The 27,753-nt window shown below is 46.0% G+C and overlaps 1 protein-coding gene across 5 annotated transcripts; it reads left to right on the plus strand.

Moving 5' to 3' along the window:
- The first annotated feature begins 3,292 nt into the window (after nucleotides 1–3,292).
- POMGNT2 (protein O-linked mannose N-acetylglucosaminyltransferase 2 (beta 1,4-)) lies at nucleotides 3,293–17,536 on the plus strand. Of its 5 annotated transcripts, none has more exons than XM_083468960.1 (3): nucleotides 3,293–3,597; nucleotides 11,174–11,295; nucleotides 15,239–17,536. In XM_083468960.1, exon 3 carries the CDS (start codon nucleotides 15,329–15,331, stop codon nucleotides 17,063–17,065), a length of 1,737 nt encoding a protein of 578 aa, XP_083325086.1. In that variant the 5' UTR covers nucleotides 3,293–3,597; nucleotides 11,174–11,295; nucleotides 15,239–15,328; the 3' UTR covers nucleotides 17,066–17,536. The 5 variants fall into 5 exon arrangements, with proteins under 5 accessions (XP_083325086.1, XP_083325087.1, XP_083325088.1 ...); XM_083468961.1 differs by lacking the exon at nucleotides 3,293–3,597 and adding an exon at nucleotides 3,648–3,998; XM_083468962.1 differs by lacking the exon at nucleotides 3,293–3,597 and adding an exon at nucleotides 6,525–6,562.
- The last annotated feature ends 10,217 nt before the right edge of the window (nucleotides 17,537–27,753 follow it).

Consider the following 27,753-nt stretch of genomic DNA (forward strand, 5'->3'; position numbering starts at 1 on the left):
TGTGTGTGTGTTCTTCACTCCCCTTCAAAACAGTGACCAGCGTACATGCCCCCTTTCAATGCAGTGACCAGCGTACATGCCCCTTACAATGTAGCAGGCGGGAAGGTGACGTTGGGACGGTGCGTGACTAACGCACGCACCGCCCCCATGCGACATCACAGCCAGTACAGCGCCCGCCACAGTGGGGAGTGTCGGGGCGCACAATGCGCCTCCTCCCCTCGCTAGCATCCGCCCCGGAGCCGCGGCAAAGGTGTAAAAGAGCCACATGCGGCTCCGGAGCCGCGGGTTGCAGACCCCTGGCCTAAGCCAATGCCTCTCATTCCTGAATTCAATAAAGTTGTGGCCTAATTCACCCATTTAACCTTAAACTATGGTGTCTCGTGTCTTTATTTATCCTGGTGGGGGGCGGGAACTCGCCACGCAACACTGTCCAACCATCTCGTCCTCTATCGTCCCCTTCTCCTTGTGCCCTCCGCCTTTCCCAACATCAGGAATACGGATATACCCCCCTCTATTTCTCTAGGGTTATGTAACAGTGAAGGACTGCTGTCAGTTTATTGCTCGTGAGAAATCATTAAAAGTGATTGTCTGATGAAACCTAGAGCTGTTTGATCATTTCTTAGAAAAATTGCAGGAGGGGGAGAGAAAATGTCTTGTTGCACTTCAAAGACTAACACGGAAGACGGTGGGGTTTTGATGCAACGTGCTAACATACAGACATCACCGCCCCCCTGTCCCCCTGGAAATGATTACAATAGAGTGGTACCTCGGGTTAAGAACTTAATTCGTTCTGGAGGTCCCTTCTTAACCTGAAACTGTTCTTAACCTGAGGTACCACTTTAGCCAATGGGGCCTCCCGCTGCCACCGCACGATTTCTGTTCTCATGCTGAAGCAAAGTTCTTAGCCTGAGGCACTATTTCTGGGTTAGCGGAGTCTGTAACCTGAAGCGTCTGTAACCCGAGGTACCACTGTAACGGGCTTTGCTAATTATCAGACCTTTCACAAAAATCCACCCAGCAATACCTTGTCAATGCAGGAGGGAAATTTCATCTGGGGGCTTCCAGCCTTATTCTGTATTAGCAGCCTAGATCCCGGGACATGAATATATTCTATCAAAGCACCTGTGATGTTCAGCTGGGTGGGAGAGGAGGAATGCACAGCTATTAAAAACTTAGTTTTCCCCAGATGCGCATCAATTGATCAGGGCCGAAGACTTCAGCAGTTAAAGCCTGACATTAATTTGCTGGAAGGATGCTTAACAATCGTATCACCTTGGGACGATCTCATTATGCAGACAAACACCAGCTAATATGAGCCGATGACGCAAGCCCCCTCTGATTGTTATTCTTATACCGTTATAGGGCAGCAGGCGGAGTTTTCTTCGATTTATTGATGATGTGCAAAATTCCTCCTTGCCATGAGGCTGACATTGACCCACAAGATTCGCCAGGTGAAAGATGAACGTCAGGACAGAGGGATTGGGGGGGGGGGGGTCCGAATGGGGCCTGTTCCCAGCACACAGTCAGGTCAGACGCAAACCAAGGGAGAGAACCTCCCTGGAGTGACCAGGGGCAAACTTTGGTCATCTTTCTTTATATATACTGTGGTACCTTGGTGCTCAAACTTAATCCATTCCGGAAGTCTGTTCCAAAAATATTATGCCTGAGTGTATCCTTTCAACTTGACAGCTCAGGGAAGTTACCTAGCTTTAAAAACAATATAAAATTAACTCCTTTGCCAGTTTCCTGCATTCCAAAGCTATTTCCCCCTTGAAAAAGGACTCCAGGAAGTTCCCAGAGGTGACAATTGCTGAGCTGATTGTTGGCCAAGGAAAGCCTAATCCCATCACCAGACTTGCCAAGGGGTCCAGACATGCAAAGGAAGTTCTATTGTACTTTGGGTGGTGGGACTTCAGAGGTGTTTGCCTGAGTCTTGCCCTGATATGTCTTCTTCTGCTAATCTTGTACCAAGGACTCACCTGGAAATGTTTGCCAAGGTCAATCAATCAATCAATCAATCTTTATTATGGTCCAGAGACCCAACAAATTGTTACAAAGCAATACACAATTCATACAGTCTACCTCCAGGTTAAACAAGCATTTTGTTCAGAATATAGGGATCATTGGTTCTTGCAACCACCGATAAAAACTTTGCCACTGCTAATGTTCTAGCGTTTGTCCAGTCTTCCAATAGGAACCTGACATAGTGAGCCTCTGTTTTTCCCGGGAAAGGTACCAGCAAAGGTAGTATCACTTCAGCCCTGGCACAGTGCAACAAAATATGTTTTATGGAATCTATGTCTTGAGCACACGAGCAAAGTCTGTCCTGGTAGGGAACTCCTCTCAGCCTGCCATCCAACACTGCAGAAGGAAAGACGTTTAGTCTGGCTTTGGTGAAAAGCCTTCGATAGTTTGGTACTGTCAGGTTTTTAATGTAAGATGTTAACTTAAAGACGTGCCCATATTGTACTCCTACTGCCAGCGGACTGCAGGATTGCCAAGGTTAAACTAGTGTAACCCCTGTCTACCCCTCCCCTTTGGTGACAGGTCAGTGATGTAGCAATGATGCTGTACGAGCTGTATTCTGGGATATGGTGGGAAAGTTTTAAAAGTCTTTGTCACCCCATCTGCGGGGTTCAAAATTCCTCTCTGAACCTGTTGCGCAATAAACTTTGGTCTACAGCTGTTTGCTCCGGTTGATGGCTGGACTCCTTCCTTTATTCCGCAGGGACCCGCGGGCTCTGCCCAAAGAGCTGGGTGACTGAGCAGCCTCACACCTAGATTTTCTCGTAACAGTGGGGGTTTCATAAAATCCTAGAATTGTAGAGTTGGAAGGGACCCCAAGGGTCACCCAGTCCAACAGTGAAGGAATTATTATTTTGCCCAACGCGGAACTCGAATCCACGACCGTGAGATTAGGAACCTGCGACTGAAACCAGGCGCAATGGCTCAAGTCCGCTCGCGTCATGCATTACTCCGGGAAGAAAGAGACGTGTGGACCCCATGCAATGTTTGACCCACTCTCTGCCTTCTGCACGCGCTCGACAGGATTCCTTCTTGCAAACAGATCTCTCCCCCTCCCCCCGCACTCCCTTCCTTAGAAGAAAGCCGACTGGGTTTAATGATCCAGCCTTTTCCCAGCTTCCTCCCTCCCGTCCTGCCTGCGGCAGAAATACCTCTCTCCACCCGCCCCCCGCTTCCCACCATTAAAGGGAAAAAAAGGGCAGCCCCCGACCCGCCTCCCCAGGTCACCTCCCCCGATGGTCAAGGGAGGAGCGGCCTGTCCATCACCGAAAGGGGCGGAGCTAGAGGATCCTGCTATCCTCCCTTCCTTCCCTCCCTCCCTCCCTCCTTCCTTCCTTCCTTCCCTCCTTCTTTCTCTCCCCTTTCCAAGTTCCCGCTCCTCCCTCCTTCGCGCGAACCGTCCCGTCGCTCCTGCTCGGCGCCGGGGGGGGCGGGGGGGCGGCTAATTCGGTGCCAAGGCGGATTGCTCAGCCGGCATCGTGCTCCCGAATCGGGAGAGAGAGAGAGGAGGAGGAGCCGCCGCCGCAAGAACTGCTGCAGTGTCCTAGGAAGGAAAAGCAGCGTCGGCAGGGGGTGAGGTTTGGCACCTGGCCGGTAGAGGGAGCTGCAGGGCATTTGGGGGTGGGGGTGGCAGAGGCTGCAAATGGATGGTTTGCATGATCAATGCCCAAACCCGCGCGCAGGAGTTCCAGAATGGAACGTTGATCATCTCTGGACGTTCCATAGAACGCGCAGATAAATCCTCCCCCGCTCCTGTTAGACACCCTCCGTCGCTTCGATGGCGTTCTGACTGCAAGATCCTGATTCGAGGGCAGAATATTCCGATTTATTCATTTATTTCGCGTGCTTGTGTGTGTTCGTATGCGTGAGATTTTGGATTTGAGATGCTCCAGCACAGGCTCTTAAAGAGAACGCGGTTTTACGCACAGGAAGCGGAGATATGCCCAATTGATCAGGCCAAGTGCGGGATCGGGGTAAGTTTTAGATGGCTGATGAATGATAAGGGCTTTCTTTCTCCGTGATAGATAGATAGACAGACAGACAGTGCTTTTTCTGGGGGGGGGGGACGAAGGGGTACACATACCCCCTAATCATTTTGTGAATCTTTGTGCTTTTGTCCATTTACTGTATTTAATTTTCCCAATTTGAACTATAAAATGGTAATTTTCTTGAGTGAAAATGAGGGTACCCCTAAACATTTTTAAGGTGGGAAAGCACTGGATAGATAGATAGAAAGATAAGAGTGCTTTTTTCTGGGGGCACGCAGGGGTACACATACCCCTAAACATTTTGTGAATCTAAGTTTGGCCTCATATTTCAATATGAGTAGGAAAATGAGAGTACCCCCTAAACACTTAAGAAAAAAAGCACTGGGTAAGTAGGTAGGTAGATTTTATTTAATCTTTATTTTTTTATAATTTGTATACAATTTTCTGTTTCACAATTTTGAATGCTCATTTAAACACCCCTAAAATATCAATGACTTCCCTTCTTCTCTTTTCATGGTTCATTTGGCATACCATATATCCCTGCCTATTTTACATGAACCAAACCATTCAGTATTCCGTTATTACATCCATCAAAACTTATTTACCCTGCTGAATTTATCTTAATGCTGCCAACAATAGATGGATGGTGCTTTATGACATTTAGCAAATGTCAGCACCCCAGTGCTGCTTCTGAACCGGGGAAGGTATATTAATGTAGATCTCTTATCCTCCGCGGGGTTCCTTCCCTACGTTGGATCTGAAATTTCACTTGAGTGTAACCTTCTGTCCTTTCAGGGTTGGGGGAATAGGGTCTTAAAAACTACCTATATTGTAGTACATGAGTAGGCAAACTAAGGCCCGGGGGCTGGATCCGGCCCCATTGCCTTCTAAATCCAGCCCACGGATGGTCCGGGAATCAGTGTGTTTTTACATGAGTAGATATACCGTCCAAACCTGATTTGAAGTCCATACCACAATGTTGGTTTCATAATTTTTGACCTGGCATTATATTGCAAATCACGATGTGTGTGCGTTACGCAAAAAAGCACAATGGGGGGGGGGGACTGTGAAGCCGGCCAAGGCTTCTACATAGCTCCATCCTTATTTCAGACATTGTGATATATCAGTATATTGCGGTGTTTAAGGTAAAGGTAAAGGGACCCCTGACCATTAGGTCCAGTCGTGACCAACTCTGGGGTTGTGGCGATCATCTCTCTTTATTGGCCGAGGGAGCCGGCGTGCAGCTTCCGGGTCATGTGGCCAGCATGACTAAGCCGCTTCTGGCAAACCAGAGCAGCACACGGAAACACCGTTTACTTTCCCGCTGGAGCGGTACCTATTTACGTATCTACTTGCACTTTGATGTGCTTTTGAACTGCTAGGTTGGCAGGAGCAGGGACCGAGCAACGGGAGCTCACCCCGTGGCGAGGATTCGAACCGCCAACCTTCTGATCGGCAAGTCCTTGGCTCTGTGGTTTAACCCACAACGCCACCCGCATCCCATTGCGGTGTTTACCGTATTTTACGCCCTATAGGACACACTTTTTCCCCTCCAAAAATGAAGGGGAAATGTGTGTGCGTCCTATGGAGCGAATGCAGGCTTCAGGAGAGCCACAGCGCCAGCCCCACAAGGTCGGGGGACAACGGGGAGGCGGAACGCCGCCATCCTGCTGTCTCCTGATGTGGTTTGGAGGCTGATGGCGGGGAGACGCGTGCTTCTCCCCGCCGCCAGCCCCGCAAGCTCTGGGGACAGCTGGGAGGCGCAGACCTGGTCTCCAGGCGGGCGGCAGGGAGAAGAGCGCTTCTCCCCGCTGACGGCCCCACAAGCGCCTGGGGGGAAAATAATTTCCCCCCCTTTATTTCCCCCCCAAAAAACGTGGTGCGTCCTATGTGCGTCCTGTGGGGTGAAAAATACGGTAACTGGTGATATATCACAAAGTTGAAAACCAGCCCTACCCACAAGTAAAACACCAGTCTGCAAGGGCCCAGAGATTCACATTTGTTTCCAAGTTCTTGCTCAGAAGTAAGTTATGCCAGAGCTGTTGTACTCTAAAGCTATTCTTTTCAAAGCGTCCGACACAACCTTGGACGGCATTGTGAGATGTGATTAAGGGCAGGCTCCCAGTCTTGCTTTTGTGTGTCTCGTGACCGGGACAGAGAGGCAGAGTGCTCACTCACCTTTTCTAATTTATTGTGGGGGTATCTGGGTACAGAAAATTATCTGATGGCCTATGGATTGCTCCTCTATATTTTACAGACCTCCCTCTGTCTAGTTACCCCTCACAAGCCTTCCATCTCACTTACCTGAGAGTAAGCCCCTCTGAAATCCATGGCACTTATTCCTGAGTAAACATGCATACAGATGCACTGTAAAGTACTCAACTGGGGTGGGGTGGGGGAGAATATCAATACAAATAACTGCTTTAAAAAAAGAAGAATTAACTATCATATGCAGTAGCCTAAACAAGAGATGTTAACATTGATTTTATTGATCTCTCTTCACCATCCAAGGTCAGAAAGCCATGAACAATAAAGGGAGCAAAAAGCTGGTGAGAGATAAGAAAATATTTAATAATGTTGCTGTGAAGTGTATTTATTACCCTGTATTACTTTGGGCTGCTTAGGAAGAGTTGTACCTCAACACTACAGCACTGTGTTTCCAAACTGGAGTCTCCTCCTGTTTTTGAACTACAATTCCCATCATCCCTGACCACTGATCCTGCTAGCTAGGGATGATGGGAGTTGTAGTCCAACAACACCTGGAGACCAAAGTTTAGAAAACACTGGTATAGCACGTCCTCTGCATGCAAAAGATGGCAGATCCAGTCCAGGACATCTTCAGGTGAGGTTCAGAAAGACCCTTGTCTGAAACCCCACAGAGCAACTGCCCATCACTATAGACAACACTGAGTTAAGAAGATGGTCCGACTGATAGAAGTTGACTTCTAGTTTTCCATAGCATGTGTTTCTGAAAGTGTGCGAACAGCCATTTTCTTTTAGGTATAAGCTTGGAAGCAAAAGCTGTCGTTTTAGAGGGATCTGTTAGAATCGGGGCTTCTGCCAGATTCTTCTTTGTTGATCAGTGGTTCCCAAACTGTGGTCCATAGACCACCACTGATTCCTCTGCATCATTTGAGTCGTGCGCCTGTGAAAAACAGTCAGTGCAATGGCTGTGAACAGCAGACAAAGCGCGTTAAATATCAGACTTGTTTTTGATTGTATTGTTTTATTTTTGTTTCCATTTTTCCATTTTACTTTATTATTTCATCTATGGAATTCAAATTGTGCTGTGAGAAAAAGCAATATAAGGAAGAAAAGAAGCAGTAGAAATTATAAGGCAGCATCGAGTACAATTGCTATAGCAGGCAGAAAAACCATGAAGTGGTCTGCCAGTGGTACGTGTGGGGAACCACAGATGTTGCCTGGAAACATGGTTTCCATGTTGTTTGAAGCCAAACCATAACTTAGCGTGAACACATGAGCTCCTGGAGAGAAGATTGCAACTGCTTTGCTCTTCCTGAAATCATTCTGCTGCTGCACTAAGCCATGGTTTGTCCTAGCAAGTCATCTAAAACTGGCTTTATGGTTTAGCTTACCATGGTGTGGCATCAGAATGACCAAGGAGGAGCAAAGAGATCTCTTGTCTCCTGGAGCCTGCCTGCCTGCCTGCCTGCACATTCACGCTAAACCATGGTTTGATTTAGTGTGCCGTGCAAACCAGGCCACCATGAGAGATGTCTGAGCGGTTGACCTGGTCAAAATGGTTGCTTGTGTGATTGGCATTTTCTTTGGCGTATTCGGGTATAGAGTGCCAGTTTCGGATACTGCTGAACGGTTTCAGTCAAGAGCTTTCCGTTATGCAGGCAGAATGAAGAAGACCAATCTTCTCGTGCCAAATTTTTGTTTTGGGTTGTGGAGTGGAAGCACGAGATTGCAGAATCTCCAAGTTCTCTTCTCTCTCCCCTTCCATCCTCTGCTGTAGGCGTGAGGAACCTCAGGCCCAGGGACCAAATCCAGACCTCTCTGTTTAGCCTTTGAGACTTTTCCCAAACCACTCTCCCGGAGTGCTCTCGTTCTCTGTTCTGTTAACGTTCACAATCTCATCATGCTTTGCAAATATTTTGACTCTCCCTTTCAAAAGATCCTTACAAGCATCTTTCCCTTTGCGCTCTCTCTCTCTCTCTCTCTCTCTGTGTTGCATAATATTTCACCGGGGAAGTAGATTGTTGGTGACAGCTGATCTCGTCTTAACCCGGGCAAAAATGCATAGTAGTTCTACAGCTTTGAATATTGAAGTTCACATTGCGGTCCCGAGGGCTATGTGTTATTAATAAAAATAGGGAGTTACTTTTTTGGCCAGGCACATCTATCTTGGCTTTTGAAACGGGTGTTCAAAATCTGACAGCATAGCGCTGTTTGAGTAACCCATAATCGTCACACCCTATATTCTGCTTAGAAGAACATTAGCACATCCAAGTCTTTTCTTTTTCTGTCTTCAGTGGGAGAATTGAGCAGGTGTTCGTGTTTCTCCAATTAATGTACAATACATTGCACCCATTCCCCATTGAAGTTGCATTTATGCCAAGCCATGGTTTAGGAGAGAATGTGCAACCATGTGGCTCCTCCCCATTCTTTCTGCTTCTGTGTTGATCTAAACCATGGTTTGCCTTAGTGTTTCCTCTGAACCTGGGCCCATGGTTTCGCTCTTCCCAGACGAACTACGAGCTGTGACCAAGGTCTGCCCTATGGGTTACAGCTTGTGGTTTGTATAGGAGAGCTAAGCCACGAACCTGGGTTTGGACAACACACTGAGCCAAAGCTTAGGACAACATGCTAACCAGAGACTGAACGTTGTGACTATCTGATGTGAAGGAGCAGCCCAAATGTGGATTCAACTTACGATCTTCAAACAAAAACGTCTTGGAGGTCCCAGGCCACAGAGAGGTTAGGCTGGCCTCAACTAGAGCCAGGGCTTTTTCGGCTGTGGCTCCGATCTGGTGGAACGCTCTGCCACAAGAGACTAGGGCCCTGCGGGACTTGACATCTTTCCGCAGGGCCTGCAAGACAGAGCTGTTCCACCAGGCCTTTGGTCAGGGCACAGCCTGACTCCCTCCTCTGGCAACCCGCACAGAACTCTAGCCCAGTGGCTGCCATCAATTTGATTTGAAGTAATTTTTTAATGAAATGATTTTAGAATGTTGTATTATTTTATTGTTGTTAGCCGCCCTGAGCCTGGCCTCAGCTGGGGAGGGCGGGATATAAATAAAAATTTATTATTATTATTATTAGTAGTAGTAGTAGTAGTAGTAGTAGTATGTATCAGCTCTGCCCTGAATGCAGATGCTAAATGCAGTTACTTCAAAGGATGTCTTGGTACCTAATGTGGATTTGCTTCTGTTGGCGTGAAAACAACCCAAAACACCTTATGTCTCTGGTTTGAAATACAGCATCAGTCAGTTAATGAAAAATACATGGCATTCCTGGTGAGTTGTAAGGGATACGATGTAACGGATACTTGAAGTGCCTTAGGGCTTGCAATTTGCAATAGGTCTACGTCCTTTTTGGCCATATGATTCCCACGCTGCATCTAGGACATCCGAGGCTGCTGGAGAAGTCCGACGAAAACAGGAGATGAAGTTGCTGGCTGTTGGTTTTGCTTAGTAATCCCATGTCTCGAATGGAAGTCAGTCGATGATCAAGATTGCTATGTGCTGCCGCTGTTGCTTTCAGTCCAACAAGCGACATGCAATTGATTCCGCTTCCCGACGCATCTGTATTGTGCTCTCTTTGCATTGAAGTGAATGGACTGGAGTAATGTCATGGCAACAGCAGACAGCAAGGCAATTAATATAGCTATTGGCAGAAGACTGACTGCAGTGGAACAGAAACAGCGCTGCATACTGGGTGGAATTGGAAATGATTGCCTTCGTCCACCCCTAACGGCATCAGGCAAGACAGACAGGGGACAATTTTGCAGATTTGCCGCAGCCCGGCCAACTTTGTCCCGTGCCGTGTTCTTGATGGCTTTCAGAAAATTAAATACAGCATGTTTGCATTTTAGCTGTATTGTTTTGTTACTTTTTTGTGTTTGCCATCCTGCACTCCTTTGGGGAGAAGGGTGAAAGGAATATAATAAATGGATATTTATATGGTAGCATAGGAGTTACGCAGCAACCTGGGAGCTTAGCTCATTCTTGCCTTGCCTCCTGATCATGCCCCCTCTTGCTTGGTCCCTGCTCCTGCCAACCTAGCAATTCGAAAGCACGAAGTCCAAGTAGATAAATAGGTACTGCTCTGACGGGAAGGTAAACGGTGTTTCCATGCGCTGCTCTGGTTTGCCAGAAGCGGCTTCGTCATGCTGGCCACATGACCTGGAAGCTGTACGCCGGCTCCCTTGGCCAATAAAGCGAGATGAGTGCCGCAACCCCAGAGTCAGTCACGACTGGACCTAATGGTCAGGGGTCCCTTTACCTTTACCTTTACTACCACTTGCAAGCAGATACAGAGGAAAAGTTTGTGCTTTGAAATGCCGCGTGTCCCAGAAATGGTGAGTCGAGCTCATTAATGGCCCATCTAATAAATAAATCATCCCTGGTGCTTTCTTACAGAGCGACTGCATCTTTTAAAAGACGGGAGATGCTTTGCTGCACAGACTGCAAATGCGAGCTGCTAGAAATTTATGGTCACTTACCTCCTCCCCAGGTTTAGAAACAGACAAAATTATTCACTGTAGGCATCACCAGAGTGGCCATTTTATTTTGGATCCCTTTCCTGGTTATCCCAAACATGGAATCCACCTTTCTCACAGCTGCTGGGTTGACATTTTCCGGAGCAATCCACTATGATCCCAAGAGCTCTTTTCTGTTAAGTCACCGCCGGCTCAATCCCCATCAGAAGCTACGGTACAGAATATATTTTGCCCCCATGTGCCTCGCTGTATACTAATTTTTGCTGCACCGCATTTCATTACACATTCCACTTGCCATCGGTCTGCCGCAAGTCCGTTACTGACAAAAAACAAAACAAAGCAGCCGCTAAAGGACTCTAGCATTATTGCAAAATGCTGTGACATGGCCTTTGGGCATACAGTTTAGCAATGTGATTGAAAAACATGCAGATATTACGAGTGCCTGATTTATCTCCCTTGGTTTGGTTTTCAGCACAGTCCAGCCGGTGGTTTTTTTACAGCTGCAAACTGCAATGAGGATGAGGCCAGCCTGGATATTCAGGCCCTGAAGAGGAATCGGAAAATCAACTGCTTTGAATCTTTAGGGGCTGGCAGGTACGTTCAAGTCTCTTGGCTGTGAATGTGTAGGATTTCATCGCATGGCATGGTTTCCTGTTCTGGGAGATCTTATATGCATATACATACCTTCATGTGGGAGGAAAGTTTTTATTGGAGGCGACCAAGGCATTCAGAAAAATCCATGTGGCCCTGACTTCCTAGGACTCTGTCATTCAAAATGCAAGTAGGGGAGGGTTTCATTTTTTATATATACCGTATTTTTCGCCCCATAAGACGCACTTTTTCCTCTCCAAAAATGAAGAGGAAATCGGGGTGCGTCTTATGGGGCGAATGCCTGCAAGCCTCGCGCGCCCGACAGGAGGTCCCACCGGGTGCGCGAGGCTTGGGGCGGCAGCGGACTGCTTGCGCGCACCTAGAAGCTTGGGGCGCTCGGCCAATAAAGCGAGATGAGCGCCGCAACCCCAGAGTCGGGCATGACTGGACCTAATGGTCAGGGGTCCCTTTACCTTTATCTGTAGGTTCCACTTAAAATCAGCATTAGATTTTGTGCTGAAGCTTTTGCGCATTTTGTGCTTAACTCCTTTCCATCGGCACCATAATGCCTGTTTATTTGCTATCAGTAAGAATTGAATATCCAATGATGCTCTGGATGTTTTTTTGGACTACAACTCCCATCATCCCTAACCACTGGTCCTGGTACCTTGGAATGATGGGAGTTGTAGTCCACAAAAAAAAAAAACACAGCCAGAGTTTGGAATACCCTGAACTAGACCAATGAAACGATGAGGTGCGTTTTTTTGTTTTCTCCCTGATCTCGCATCTAAAGCTGCTATCTTCTGCTGCTCTTGTGTGGAATCAAAGTAGCTCACTCCTAAGCCGTACGGGAGATTGCAGCCTATGAAAATGGATTTTCTGCCAAGAAATAGCCTATCGCTTAGATATAGCACGCTTGGAGAAAATGTACGGTAGTTTGTTGGCACTGAACCGTATCCCCAACCGTTGTAAGTAGGAGAGCTTTTAAAGCTGAGGGACTAGTTTGGTAGGAACGGGGGGGGGGGGGGGATATTTAGCTGCCTTCTCTTTTTCCCATGGTTGAAAACTATTTTTCTTCTCCAGTTTTCTTAATGTGTGTGTATGCTTGCCCTCTTCTTTGGATGTTTAATTGCCTTAAAAGCACAACAAGCTTCCTGTCTGCCTCCCAGGCAAACTCTGGAGCTTTACAAAATGGTAAAGGTAAAGGGACCCCTGACCATTAGGTCCAGTCGTGGCTGTCTCTGGGGTTGCGGCGCTCATCTCGCTTTATTGGCCGAGGGAGCCGGCGTACAGCTTCCAGGTCATGTGGCCAGCATGACTAAGCCGCTTTTGGCGAACCAGAGCAGTGCACGGAAACACCGTTTACCTTCCCGCCGGAGTGGTACCTATTTATCTACTTGCACTCTGACGTGCTTTCGAACTGCTAGGTTGGCAGGAGCAGGGACCAAGCAACGGGAGCTCACCCCGTCACGGGGATTCGAACCATGACCTTCTGATCGGCAAGCCCTAGGCTCTGTGGTTTAACCCACGGCGCTACCTGTGTCCCTTACAAAATGGTACCAGGTCTCAATGACGCTACCATTTGTGGGTTTTCAGGAATGACAGCCGATAATCCCAAGTGGAAGCCTGGTAACCCAGCCGGAGCAATTGGAAACAGCTGACCTGACGGGTGGAGCAGGAGGAGTCGAGAGACAGGCACTTTGGGTTCGCAAGTGAAACACAAAACTCCTGCTCTTGCAGCTGTTGCAGAGCTTTGGCAGGGGGCGGGGAGTGGGCAGGAAAACTACAGAGCTTGGTTCCTTGCAAGAAAGCTTCTTCAGGGTTTCCTCCTCCCCAGACCCTCCAAGTGTCCCTGTTTTCCAGGGATTTACAGAAGCCGTCCCAGTTTCTGATTTGATGTCCCTGTGTATCATCTAGCTCCCGGTAAGAGGGTTGGTGGTGTTTGTAGGAAGCGTTCGTGCTTAACTCAGTGCAGACCTTACAAATATCGCTCTTTTCCAGGGTCAGTCTCAGATGTACAGAAGCCGTCCCGGTTCTGATTTGATTCCGGAATGTCCTGCTTTCCCTTAGGACGCCCCTATTTTCATCGGAGAAATGTAGGAGGGTGTGGAATAGGGCGTCCCTATTTTCATCGGAGAAATGTTGGAGGGGATGGAGTTATGTGACCGCCCGAGCAAGAAGATAACTACCGTATTGGCCCAAATATAAGCCGCACCTTATAAAGAAAAAAAGACGATACCCAAATATAAGCCGCTCCCTTCAAGTTCTGCAGGCATGCACACCCGTTCCGTTTTACTGTATCTGTTTCAGCAGCGATATCGTAAAAGCCCCTTGTTAAAAGGTCACAAATTTAAGCCGCAGTTTTCATGGTTGGGATTTGCTGAATTTTGGCTTATATAGAAGAAGCTTTTAAATGTTTTATGTTTTATTATGTTTTTATATATGTTGGAAGCTGCCCAGAGTGGCTGAGGCAACTCAGTCAAATGGGTAGGGTATAAACAATAACATTATTACTATTATTATTATTATTATTATTATTATTATTATTATTATTATTAGCGTCCCTATTTTCATCGGAAAAATGTTAGAGAGTATGCCTTCCTCCCTCTTAGTGGGGGTGGGGTTTCACTTTCTTACTTTTCCTTCGCTAAAGTGGGCTCAGGTGTGCATTCCTACATGCCCTGAACCCTTAATCTGCCCTTGACGACACTTCTGCATAGTAAAAAGAGGTGGCAGTTTCTCGAAATTACTAAATTTGCTTGGCGAGTGTTAATTGCAGTCATGCTTTATTAGGTGTGCGGCTTACGCATAGAGATATTCAGTTGCTCATGCTGCTTTTATAAAAAGACTATTCTTCAGATTCATTGTTTTGCCTTCTTTTGGTCAAGAGATGGGCAGGAGCTATTATTATTATTATTATTATTATTATTATTATTATTATTATTATTTGTTTATACCCCGCCCACCTGGCAGGGTTTCCCCAGCCACTCTGGGTGGCTCCCAACAGAATATTAAAAACACCATAAAACATTAAAAACTTCCCTAAACAGGGCTGCCTTCAAATGTCTTCTAAGCTTGTAGGTTGAGGAATAATGTTCATGTCATGTAATAATGTGATCATGACTGGGTTGGGATAACTTAAAAAAAAAGTTTCAATTTCTCCCCACTCCACACTAGAGTTTAACTTGGCCCTTGGAGCTTCCTGTTGATGGATTCAATGCCTATATATTGCCATGGAAAGGCTCGTGGCCATTTCCTGCTTGTTGCCATCCTTGTCCAGCCTTTCTGGATAAGCTGCTATTTGTGTTTTTTTTAGGTTGTTGTTCCCCTCCCTGATGAGAACATTTCTACCAGTATTCCTTCTTCCAGAAGGAAGAATACGGCCGGTCTGAGCCAGAGGAATAACATTGCATACAGTTGTACCTTGGAAGTTGAACGGAATCCGTTCAACTTCCAGAATGTTCAGAAACCAAACGCGGCTTCTGATTGGCTGCAGGAAGCTCCTGCAGCCAATCAGAAGCTGCGGAAGCCCTGTCAGACATTCGGGTTCCAAAGAATGTTTGCAAACCAGAACAGTCACTTCCAGGTTTGCGGCGTTCAGAAGCCAAAACGTCCGAGTACCAAGGCGTTCAAGAACCAAAGTACGACTGTATTTTCCTCCCCATACACTCCTCCAGCAATGAACTTTTATAAGGCATAGTCGAGCAAACCGTTTTCTATTTGATAGCCATTTGGGAGCATCTGTGCCTCCATCTGCAGCGTGACATGTATTTTTGCACTGCTAAAATTAGAGAGGAATCTGTTTTGTGCAGCTGCTCCGAAAAGTATTTTTGAATCTGGAAAATGTTTGAACTTACTTTTTATGTAAAAAAAGAAACTTTACAGGAACATTCCTGAGATGATAATTAATTTTTCTCCGGGTTTCTGTCTCTCCTTCTTATTTTAGACCTCGTTCCGCAATGTTAAAGAGGACTCATGATGCCTCACTCTTCCTCCGCCTTTGCCACCTGCCTGCCTGCTAGGGTTTGCGTCCAGAATGAACATAGCAGCTGTGTTTAATGCCTTGCTGGTGTCTCTCCTGGCAGCCGTGCTGTGGAAGTACATCAAGCTGCGAGATCACGTCTTTGTGCTGGAAGAGGAGCTGGTCCTCACTCGCCAGACGCAGGAGCTATCTCAGGTCCGCATCGACTACCATGCTGCTCTTCAAGCCCTGGTTCAAGATGGCACCAGGATGGTGTGCACCGGGAGGATGCACACGGATCGGATCTGCCGCTTCGAATCCCTCTGCTACTCCACAGAGGCAGAGGAGTTCATCTTCTTCCACAGCAACTCCTCGGTCATGCTCCCCAACCTGGGCTCCAGAAGATTCCAGCCTGCCCTCCTTGATCTCTCCTCGGTGGACGACCACAACACACAGTATTTCAACTTTGTAGAACTGCCTTCCGCCTCGCTCAAATACATGCCCAAGCCGGTCTTTGTCCCCGACGTGGCCCTGATTGTGAATCGATTCAACCCGGACAACCTGATGCATGTTTTCCACGACGATCTGCTCCCGATCTTCTACACCATGCAACAGTTCCCAGATTTGGACTCGGACGCCCGGTTGTTTTTCATGGAAGGCTGGGGGGAAGGCCTGCACTTTGAGCTGTACAAGCTGTTGAGCACCAAGCAACCGCTTTTGAAAGAGCAGCTGAAGACTCTGGGTCGCCTCCTTTGCTTTACCAAGTCGTACGTGGGCCTGTCCAAAATCACCACGTGGTACCAGTACGGGTTCGTCCAGCCCCAGGGGCCGAAGGCTAACATCCTGGTTTCCGGGAATGAGATCCGACAGTTCACCAAATTCATGACGGAGAAGCTGAACGTGAGCGCGGAAGGGTTGCCCGGCGAAGAATATATTGTAGTTTTCAGCCGAACCATCAACAGGCTAATCGTCAATGAAGCAGAACTTATTCTGGCGCTGGCCCAGGAATTCCAGATGAAAACCATCACCGTTTCCATAGAAGACCACACTTTTTCAGATATCGTGCGCCTGATCAGCAATGCGTCTATGCTGGTCAGCATGCACGGAGCCCAGCTCGCGATGTCCCTCTTCCTGCCCAGAGGAGCCACTGTTGTGGAACTCTTCCCATACGCCATAAACCCTGAGCATTACACCCCTTACAAAACGCTGTCTAGTCTCCCTGGCATGGACCTCCAGTACATTGCCTGGACCAACACCGAGAAGGAGAACACGGTGACTTATCCGGACCGGCCTTGGGATCAAGGAGGAATTGCCCACTTGGACAAGGCGGAGCAAGACCGTATCGTGAAGAGCGGCGAAGTTCCGCGGCACCTCTGCTGCCGCAACCCCGAGTGGCTTTTCCGCATCTACCAGGACACAAAAGTCAACGTTGCTTCCCTGATCCAGGCCATCAGGCAAACGGTGAAAACGAAGCCTGGGCCCAAGAGGCAGAAGGGAACGAGCGGCCTCTACCCAGGCAAAGTCAGAGACGCCAAGTGCCAAACCTCCGTCCAGGGCACCAGTGAAGCCAAACTCTCTGTGTCCTGGCAGATCCCTTGGAATCTGAAGTACTTGAAGGTCAGGGAAGTGAAATACGAAGTGTGGATACAGGAGCAAGGGGAAAACACGTACATGCCTTTTATCTTGTCCCATCAGAACCACACCTTTTCTGACAACATCAAGCCCTTTGCAAACTACCTAGTGTGGATCCGTTGCATTTTCAACAAGAATCTCCTCGGACCCTTTGCAGACGTGCTGTTGTGCAGCACGTAACCACCAGCCAGTTTCGGATGAGGGATTTGATTCCACCAAGGGGCTTTCAAATAAAGCAGGCTGGTCCCGTCAACCTCTAGTTTCTCATGGGGTTGACCAGGACTTTGAAGACCATGCTAGTGCCTCAGTCTCCATTTTATGGTGTTCCGTGTGTATTCTCTGCGTGGCATTCTTTTCCGTCGCTGTCTGAGCTCTCTTGGTCCTTGAAAGAAGCCTACAGGCCAAGGAGGTGACAAAAATGAATTCAGAACAGAAGGCAGCCATTGTACCTTCACAGTAACTTTCAAAATCTCTCTTTTGTGTAGTGAATATTTCAAGCTCAGCTTTCTACCAGGATTTAATGACGTCTCTGGCTGGGCAATCTCTTTCGTATTCTCCACTGTTTATTTTTATGCTCCCCCCAAAAAAATATCTGTATCCCAGAGCAAAATATTTGGTACCGGAGTTCTTCATTAAATGGTTGAAAACCTACCCAGGCAATTTCTCTTTCTTTGATATTTATGCTTGAAATCATCTGGAGGATTATTATATGATAAAAGCTCGTGTGTGTGTTGATTTGTGTTATCAGTGCTTTTTTCTGAAAAAAATGTTTGGGGTACTCTCATTTTCCTACTCATATTGAAATACTGCCCCTCAATGAGGCCAAACTTAGATTCACAAAACGTTGAGGGGTTTGTGTACCCCTACGTCCCCCCAGGAAAAAGCACTGTGTGTTATGATTGTTTAACCATTCTATTTCACACCTTGTATCATCTAACAGTGCTTGCCCTTTTTGTTGAAACTGAAAGGCAGGAAAAGTCATCACAGAGGACAAGCAGGTACACAAGCAAAGGTAGGTAATGGTAAAGGACCCCTGGACGGTTAAGTCCAGTCAAAGGCGAATATGGGGTGCAGCACTCATCTCACTTTTCAGGCCAAGGGAGTTGGCGTTTGTCAACAGACAGCTTTCCAGGTCATGTGGCCAGCAGGATTAAACCGCTTCTGGTGCAACGGAACACCATGATGGAAACCAGAGCGCACGGAAATGCTGTTTACCTTCCTATCACAGCAGTACCTGTCTATCTACTTGCACTGTTGTGCTTTTGAACTGCTAGGTTGGCAGAAGCTGGGACAGAGCAACGGGAGCTCAGGATTCGAATCCTGTCGCGTGGATTTGAATCGCCGACATTCTGATCAGCAAGCCCAAGAGGCTCCGTGCTTTAGACCACAGCACCACCCGCATCCCATGTACACAAGTATTGTGATGTGTACCACTTTCCAGTTTTGACTAGCAGATTTATAAAAGTGCTCGAAATCAGATTTACTTTCAATTGATAGCAATATGCCATGCCGTTTGTGCTCAGACAATTGTTGAATTATGAGAAATATCATTTGAAATTGAGTGAAAAGGATAAGCAGGCATCAGTGTTCCAAAGTCAACATTTCAGTGCTGTAAGTTGGAGTGGCTGAGAGTAACCTGATTCCCCTTTTTGATACCCCCCCCCCCAATACAATGACAAACAAAAGGACAACAAGCAGACTTGGAATTCAGCATATTATTTTCAGGGTGCATTTAGTAATACACAGAGGAGGCTGGTCCATTGGGGCTAATGTACAGCCCCTCTAACTACAGTCTGCCTTCATACCCTCCAACATTCTTTAGATCAAAATAGGGACATAATAATAATAATAATAATAATAATAATAATAATAATAATAATAATAATAATAATAATAATAATATATTTATATCCCGCCCATCTAGCTGGGCTTCCCCAGCCACTCTGGGCAGCTCCCAACAGAATATTAAAAACACAATAAAACATCAAACATTGAAAACTTCACTACTGAGAAGGCACTCTGCCTGGTTCCCTGTAACCTCACTTCTCGCAGGGAGGGAACTGCCAGAAGGCCCTTGGAGCTGGACCTCAGTGTCCAGGCTGAACGATGGGGGTGGAGACGCTTCTTCGGGTATACTGGGCCGAGGCTGTTTTAGGGCTTTAAAGGTCAGCACCAACACTTTGAATTGTGCTCGGAAACGTACTGGGAGCCAATGTAGGTCTTTCAGGATTGGTGTTATATGGTCTCGGCAGCCGCCCCCAGTCACCAGTCTAGCTACTGCATTCTGGATTAGTTGCAGTTTCTGAGTCACCTTCAAAGGTAGCCCCACGTAGAGCGCTTAGCAGTAGTCCAAGCGAGAGATAACTAGAGCATGCACCACTCTGGCGAGACAGTCCATGGGCAGATAGGGTCTCAGCCTGCGTACCAGATGGAGCAGGTAAACAGCTGCCCTGGACACAGAACAGACCTGCGCCTCCATGGATAGCTGTGAATCCAAAATGACTCCCAGGCTGCGCACCAGGTCCTACGGTCTTGGCCACTCCCAGTCACCACTCTAGCTGCCCTAACAACACTCGGCACCCTCAGCAAACCACAGTTCCCAGGATTCTTGTTTAATTATCATTTTTAAAGTGGAGGGGGAATGGGTTTGGGGTAGGTGGTGCATGGGTCCTGGGTTAAGCATGCATGTGCACATTTCCTCTTTGTGGGACGCACCCTTCCCTTCATCATTTTCCACCTGTTTGGTGGAAACAGCATTTTCCAGCTTCCCGGATCCAGGTTTACTGTTGAACAGCTAAGGGAACCTTTGCCTCAGCGATAAACTGTTTAAGTAACATCATGGAAGCGTGCGCAGGGCAATTGTGCAAACGTGAATGTCCATTAGCTGGGGCACTCATGCGCACACCCTCAATTTTCACATGTGACGCTGATCCGTTTTTTGGGCCGCCCCCTCTGCCGCCATCATAATGGCTTGACAGAGGGGAATCTGTGCAAATTGATTTTAGTTGCCATCAAGTCTGCAAACCACCGCAAGGAGAAGGTTCGCTGGAAAATAATGACACCCTTTGGGCTTTCATTTATCCATTAGCATCTGTCAACTGCTTCAAGCCATATATTTATATTGGGATTAATGAGATCAGATGAGACCCTGTGGGCTGCAGCTTCTTTTTGTTGCAGGTTTCGGGATCTTTGACTCGCTCTTAGATGGACAGGATGGGTCTCACGTTGGCAAAACTTACCAGAAGAATAAGAAATCAAGACGGACTTTTTAGAAAGGAATGGAAGTGGTTCGTTGAGTTTTTGCAAACAGACTGTAAACAGATCTAGACATTGGCAGGATTATTGTAAAAACCTGCAGTTTTTAAAAAATATACAGTGGTACTTCAGTTTTCGAACATCTCCATTGACGAACGTTTCAGAACTCAAACACCATAAACCCGGAAGTAAATGCTTCGGTTTCTGAACACACCTCGGAAGTCCAACCGGAAACGCAGCTTCTGTATTGAGTTTTCCGTATTGAGATTTCCCTTTTGAGTTTTCGGTTTTCGAACGTTTCAGAACTCGAACGGTCTTCCGGAATGGATTACATTCGCAAACCAAGGTACCACTGTATATAAGATAATATATGAGAATAGACAATTGAAAAAGTTTTGGCAATTTCAAGTTGGCAGGAAAGGACGAAAATAAATGTAAGGAACTGCAGAAAGAGGGGGATGGGAGTCAAAATTGAAAAGGTTAAAACTTGGTTCAATAATTGTTGTAATGCATATAAATGAAAATTATAAATATTTTTATTTATTTATTTATTTATTTTAAAAGGATGGGTCTCACATAATTGAATGATCCCCTATACGAATGGCAAATCAAGCTGTTGGACTACACCAAAATGGCAAAACTGACAGGGATGTTCAGGAACCAAGAAGACAAAAACTTTAAGAAAGAATGTGAAAAATTTAGAATTTATTTAGGAAACCACTGTAAGCAGATGAAAACATTAGCAGGATTTTAATATCACTTGTAATGTCACAAACACTTTGGATAATGTGGACAGATACAAAATATAGGTTATGAAATAATATGCAGTTGAAAATGTTGACAATAAGACCCCTGGAAGGGATGGTGGGAAGTCTAGAATTTCAGAGACACCTATACAGTGGTACCTCAGGTTACAGATGCTTCAAGTTACAGACTCCGCTAACCCAGAAACAGTACCTCGGGTTAAGAACTTTGCTTCAGGATGAGAACAGAAATTGTGCAGCGGTGGCAGCGGGAGGCCCCATTAGCTAAAGTGGTACCTCAGGTTAAGAACAGTTTCAGGTTAAGAACGGACCTCCAGAACAAATTAAGTTCTTAACCCGAGGTACCACTGTATATGGATGTGCATTTGGTATTGTTATAAATTTATATTTGTAAAACCAAATAAAAACGATTTCCAAAGAAAAGAATGATCCCTTGTACGAAAGATCCCACAAAACGAGGATCCACACACCAAACTAAATGCCGTATCATACCACTTTAAATGATGTTTAAACAAGAATCCCGAGAACTGTAGCTTACGGGTGCTGAGAGGTGCTAGTAGATCCTGATTCCCGTCACAGAGTTACAAGTCTTAACAATTCAGAGAACTCTGGAAATTGTAGCTCTGAGCGGGGAAATGGGGTATCCTAACAACACCGTTAATAAACTACGGTTCCAGCATTTTGGGGGGTGGGGGAGAAGCAATGTGATGTAAACCCAATCTTAGATGATTTAGGTAGCTGTGAAGAGGCAGGGATCTTTATTCCCAGTAACTGCTTCATGGCGGGCAAGGCCTGAGTTGCTGCGCTCATTAGGCCTGACTCTCCTTTGCAGATCCTGTTCTGCTAATAAAAGAGTTAACTCCAGCTTTCTCGGTGTGATTTACTGCTGGCTCGGTCCTGTCAATGGGGCTTAATTTTCAACTGGATTGTGCCCAAGCGTTGAAGAAAATGAGTAATATAACACCATGTGCTATCAAGTGACGCACATCATGTGTGAAATGTCCCAGAGATTTGAACTGCTAACTTTTCTTTTTTCTCTTTTTAATGACCTCTTTTGATGAGTTTTGGAGGCATCCTTGTCAGGTTTCGAGCTGGGATGTGAGAGCAATTATCTGTGCTTAGAGCTGATTCTTTTTTCTTTTCCCCCTTGTGTATAATAAGATTTTATTTCCCCCTGTGTGTAATAAGTTTTCATGGGTATTCCTTTGTGGAAGAACAATGTTAAGTTGGCATTACCTTTACAAAATTAGGAATTTATTTTTTTATTGAATTTTCGGTTTTACATTTTAGAATATCAATTTAAACAACCTTAAAATATCAGTGACTTCCCTTCCTCTCTTTCCATGGTTCATTTTGCATATCATAAATCCCTGCATATTTTACATAAACTAAACCATTCAGTATTCCATGATTACATCCATCAAAACGTATTGTTGAATTTATGTGAATGCTGCCAACGTTTTCAAATGTACACAATTTCCCCCCATATATTCAATAAACATTTTCCAATCTTCTCTAAACGTATGTTCTTCTTGTTCTCTTATTCTATATGTTAAATCCGTAAGCTGCACATATTCCATCAATTTAAGTTGCCATTCTTCTTTAGTTGGGGCCTCGCTCGCTTTCCATTTTAGGGCTACTAACAAAACACGGTCTGCAGTACAGTGGTACCTCTGGTTACATACACTTCAGGTTACACTCTCCACTAAGCCAGAAATAGTGCTTCAGGTTAAGAACTTTGCTTCAGGATAAGAACAGAAATCGGGCTCCGGTGGCGTGGTGGCAGCAGGAGGCCCCATTAGCTAAAGTGGTTTTCAGGTTAAGAACAGTTTCAGGTTAAGAATGGACCTCCGGAACGAATTAAGGTACCTGAGGTACCACTGTAGTGGCATACAGAAATAACCTTTTTTTCACACCCAGAATTAGAAAATATGATGCTCAGGTATAGTGGTGCGGTACATTATTTCCAGTACCTTACCATTTAAGGCTTCAATTCTGGGCGTATGTCCCATTAAACTTACTTCTGGGTAGATATTTCTACGAGTGGATATGTAGATATGAGTTAAGTTTATACAGTAATAGTTGGATGGGGGTCAATGAATCACCCTTTAACTTCCCAGGCCCTTTAATGATTTGACTCATAAAGTACCCTTTAATGAATAACTAATATTTCCTTCCAGACTCTATAGCTTCTTTTCTGCTTGAATGAACACTCAGGAGGCTAGCATGAAAGGAAACCGGAATCAATTTATTATTTCTTTCGCCTGAAGTCATTTGAATGTGATGTTGCTCTCAAAGGGTCAAATTTCCCCACGGAGAAATCGAAGCAGTTGAGCAAATGTTAAAAGAACTCAGAATGACTAGGTAAATTGGTTTGGCTTTCCCCCTCCTTTCTTGGGCATTTTTTTTTAAAAAAACCTTTTTAAAATAATAATTTTCCACTACAGTCTAATAATAGCCTCATTATAACAATACAACTTTATAATACAAATATTAATACCAATCGTTCAAATGCCGAAATACAGTGGTACCTCGGGTTACATACGCTTCAGGTTACATACGCTTCAGGTTACAGACTCCGCTAACCCAGAAATAGTACCTCTGGTTAAGAACTTTGCTTCAGAATGAGAACAGAAATTGTGCTCCAGCGGCGTGGCGGCAGCGGGAGGCCCCATTAGCTAAAGTGGTACCTCAGGTTAAGAACAGTTTCAGGTTAAGAACGGACCTCCAGAACGAATTAAGTACTTAACCCGAGATATCACTATATTTAATTTGGATAAAGTGGGGGGCCCGACATGCTAGATTTGATGATTTTCTTTATTTCTGCGTTCCAGAATCCTATTAATTTCCATTACATTCCAGTCATTATAATAACCCCTTATACAAAAACTGCAATATTAATAGCTTCTATTTGTGTTGACACATTTAATGATTTATAAAACTGCAAGTGAGGAACTCAAAACGATATGATTGTTCTTCCTATGTGTGGCAATTATTCTGTCCATGGTTTTCTTCCTGTCCTTTTAAGATGTTATGTCTTCCTTTCCCCAGGTTGTTGCTGTTATCCATCATGCCTTGGGCAGAGCTTTAATTGTTGTTGTTGTTTAGTCGTTTAGCTGTGTCCAACTCTTCGTGACCCCATGGACCAGAGCATGCCAGGCACTCCTGTCTTCCACTGCCTCCCGCAGCTTGGTCAAACTCATGCTGGTAGCTTCGAGAACACTATCCAACCACCTCGTCCTCTGTCATCCCCTTCTCCTTGTGCCCTCAACCTTTCCTTTATTATGGTATTGATGCTGGGGGGATAATATTCACCCACCACCCGAATAGCCTTCGGACTTTTAATGGAACGTCAACACCTTAATGGAGAACATTGGCTGTCATTTGCCGCAGCAATGACAGTGTTGACAGTGTCAAATTTTCCCTTTCTCACCTTCTCCCCTGTCTCATTATCATGACCAGAGATGATTTACATGAAAATAGGATATTTATTTTCTGAAGGTTCTTCCGCCTGCCTCCCGTGATAAGTCATCTTAATCATCTCCATGGCAACCGGCTGCGGCTGACAAAAAGGCAGGAACATGTTAGGAAAACGTAATAATAAAAAAATGATACAAAAAGGTGCAATCCCCCCCCCCCCCAAAATGGGGCTTTTCAAAGTTGTCATTGCCTGCTCTTTCAGTCCGGAGATGACAGACAGAGGAGATGCAAGCTGGCTGTTTGAGTTGACCGGATGCCGATGTGATTTGGTACACCCAGAAGCACAGAAAGAGAGAGGGTTGAAGCGCAGAAGAGCATGATCAAAGCAGATCAGTTTGAGCTGCCAAGTCCATTTTTACTGTCGCTACTCAGGCATCTCTAAAATCCAGCCTTTCCCCACCCCTTCTTTTTTTGACAAGGCTCCCCTAGCCAGGTGATTGTGAAAGAAATGGAATTTCTAGAAAGATTTTACCAGTTGTGCGAAAGCTTGCTGGCCAGAATCATTGATGGGCACATGCCCTTGATGTGAGTTTGCATATGGTAATGTTTAGGTTAGGGTTGCCACCCGTCCTGAATAATGCAGGATTAGGGATTTGGGTGGTGCTGTGGTCTAAACCACCGAGCCTCTTAGGCTTGCCGATCAGAAGGTTGGCGGTTCGAATCCCCGCGACGGAGTGAGCTCCCGTTGGTCTGTCCCAGCTCCTGCCAACCTAGCAGTTCGAAAGCACACCAGTACAAGTAGATAAATAGGTACCACTGCGGCGGGAAGAGAAACGGCGTTTCCATGCGCTCTGGTTTCTGTCACGGTGTCCTGTTGCACCAGAAGCAGTTTAGTCATTCTGGACACGTGACCCGGAAAGCTGTCTGTAGACAAACGCCGGCTCCCTTGGCCTGAAAGCAAGATGAGCAACCCCATAGTTGCCTTTGACTGGACTTAACCGTCCAGGGTTCCTTTGCCTTTTTACGTTTTTTATAATACAGGATTGTCCCTTATTTCAATGTAAAAGGCTATGTCCTGTATTGAGTCAATACAGGACACAGTTCGCCCGATTTCTGCTCTCCTGCTTCATATATGTGCCTCTCACTTCTTTCCTTTCCTTTTTTTCTCCTTGCCCCTTTTCCTCATCCCGACTCCAAGAAGGAGCAAACCAGGGCAAGGTTTTCATGTTTCCCCCGGCAGTTCCCTGCAGTTTCGGGTGGCTTAAGGCAACCATCTGCAGAGCTGCAGTCTGGGAGTGCCAGGCCCTGTCCCTTAGAGAGCAACAGGTTCTGAGTCTCTAGAAACAAGTGATTTTGTGTCAGTGTAGCCCAGAAGTCCCAATTTTGAACATAGTTTGTTGTTGTTTAGTCGTTTAGTCGTGTCCGACTCTTCGTGACCCCATGGGCCAGAGCACGTCAGGCACTCCTGTCTTCCACTTCCTCTCGCAGTTTGGTCAAACTCAAGTTTGTAGCTTCGAGAACACTGTCCAGCCATCTTGTCCTCTGTTGTCCCCTTCTCCTTGTGCTCTCCATCTTTCCCAACATCAGGGTCTTTTCCAGGGAGTCTTCTCTTCACATGAGGTGGCCAAAGTATTGGAGCCTCAGCTTCACGATCTGTCCTTCTAGTGAGCACTCAGGGCTGATTTCCTTCAGAATGGAGAGGTTTGATCTTCTTGTAGTCCATGGGACTCTCAAGAGTCTCTTCCAGCACATAATTCAAAAGCATAAATTCTTTGGCGATCAGCCTTCTTTATGGTCCAGCTCTCACTTCCATACATCACTACATAGTTATCTACATGATATTTGAGAGAGGAGGGTGGGGGAGAAGTAGCTCCCCACGAGGAAAGCTTGACAGCTGAGTGAGAATTTGAACCCGGGTCTCCCGGGTCCTAGTCCAACAGTCTAACCATGGCACATACTGGTTAAAGTCGATGAGACGTGAAAGGTGAGTTTGTCTATATGTGGTGGTTGTGTCAGAAAGCCATTACATTTTGGAAATTGATAAGAGAGATAATCAGTTAATTATACCCTAAACTGGATCCCACTTTGCGTTTGTTGGCTGCAGCGTGTAAAAATAGCCACTCCGCTAGATAAACTAGAACCTATTTTGTAACAAAAACATATGAGGAGTATGAGGAGCGCTTGAAGGAGCTGGGTGTGTTTAGCCTGGAAAAGAGGAGACTGAGAGGAGACATGACAGCCATCTTCAAATATCTTAAGGGCTGTCACATAGAGGAGGGAAGCATGCTTGTTTTCTCCTACTCTGGAGGGCAGGACTCGAACCCATGGCTTCAAGTTGCAAGAAAGGAGATTCCGACTAAACATTTGGAAAAACTTTCTGACAGTAGTCAAAATAAAAAATTCCTTCCAGTAGCACCTTAAAGACCAACTAAGTTAGTTCTTGGTATGAGCTTTCGTGTGCATGCACACTTCTTCAGATACACTGAAACAAAAGTTGCCAGATCCTTCTATAAAGTGAGGAGGTGGGGAGGGGTATTACTCAGAAGGGTGGTGGGAATGGGAGATTGGCAGATAGCTGAGATGAGCCTGTTGACGACTCTTAACGACTGTAATAGGTCTTACAGGAAAAGGCAAGGGGTGAGAAGGTGAAAAATGGCTTAGTCATGTATAATGAGATAAGAATCCAATGTCGTCAGTGGAACGGTCTCCCACGAGAGGTGGTGGACTCTCCTTCTTTGGAGGTTTTTAAACAGAGGTTGGATGGCCATCTGCCATGGATGCTTTAGCCCGGATTCCTCCATTGGAGGGGGTTGGACTAGATGACCATTGGGTCCCTTCCAACTCTTCTACGAAATGTGCCCCATTGTCTGTAATTCTGTCTGTCTCACACCCATCTAGCAAGGGAAATTTCTACCTTCAAAGGATGTGAAAGGACATCGGGATGCAAATGCAAACTCTGATTCTCATGTGGTACCCACTGACCCTACTAGATGGACCTCAAAGGGATGGCAATATTCATCTTCATCTCATTTCATGTCAGAAAGCACAATTGGGTTGGCATCGGGTCCAGAGATTGCCTTTCCACAAACTATTTAACAGTGGTACAGTGGTACCTCAGGTTAAGTACTTAATTCGTTCCGGAGGTCCGTACCTAACCTGAAACTGTTCTTAACCTGAAGCACCACTTTAGCTAATGCGGCCTCCTGCTGCTGCCGCGCCGCCAGAGCACGATTTCTGTTCTCATCCTGAAGCAAAGTGCTTAACCTGAAGCACTATTTCTGGGTTAACAGAAGTGTTAACCTGAACCGGATGTAACCTGAGGTATGTAACCACTGTATGTGGAAGAACCATACACTGCAAAACAGAAAATGATGTGGGATGTGGGATGATTCCTCAAATATAAATACAACAGACCCATTTTGCCACACA

The sequence above is a fragment of the Podarcis liolepis genome (genome assembly GCF_965112155.1).
Source record: "Podarcis liolepis genome assembly, chromosome: 12".
NCBI lineage: Eukaryota > Metazoa > Chordata > Lepidosauria > Squamata > Lacertidae > Podarcis > Podarcis liolepis.

Bases quoted from the DNA above. Each gene is read 5' to 3' on its own strand.
- POMGNT2 (XM_083468960.1), top strand. From the start codon at position 15,329: ATGAACATAGCAGCTGTGTTTAATGCCTTGCTGGTGTCTCTCCTGGCA.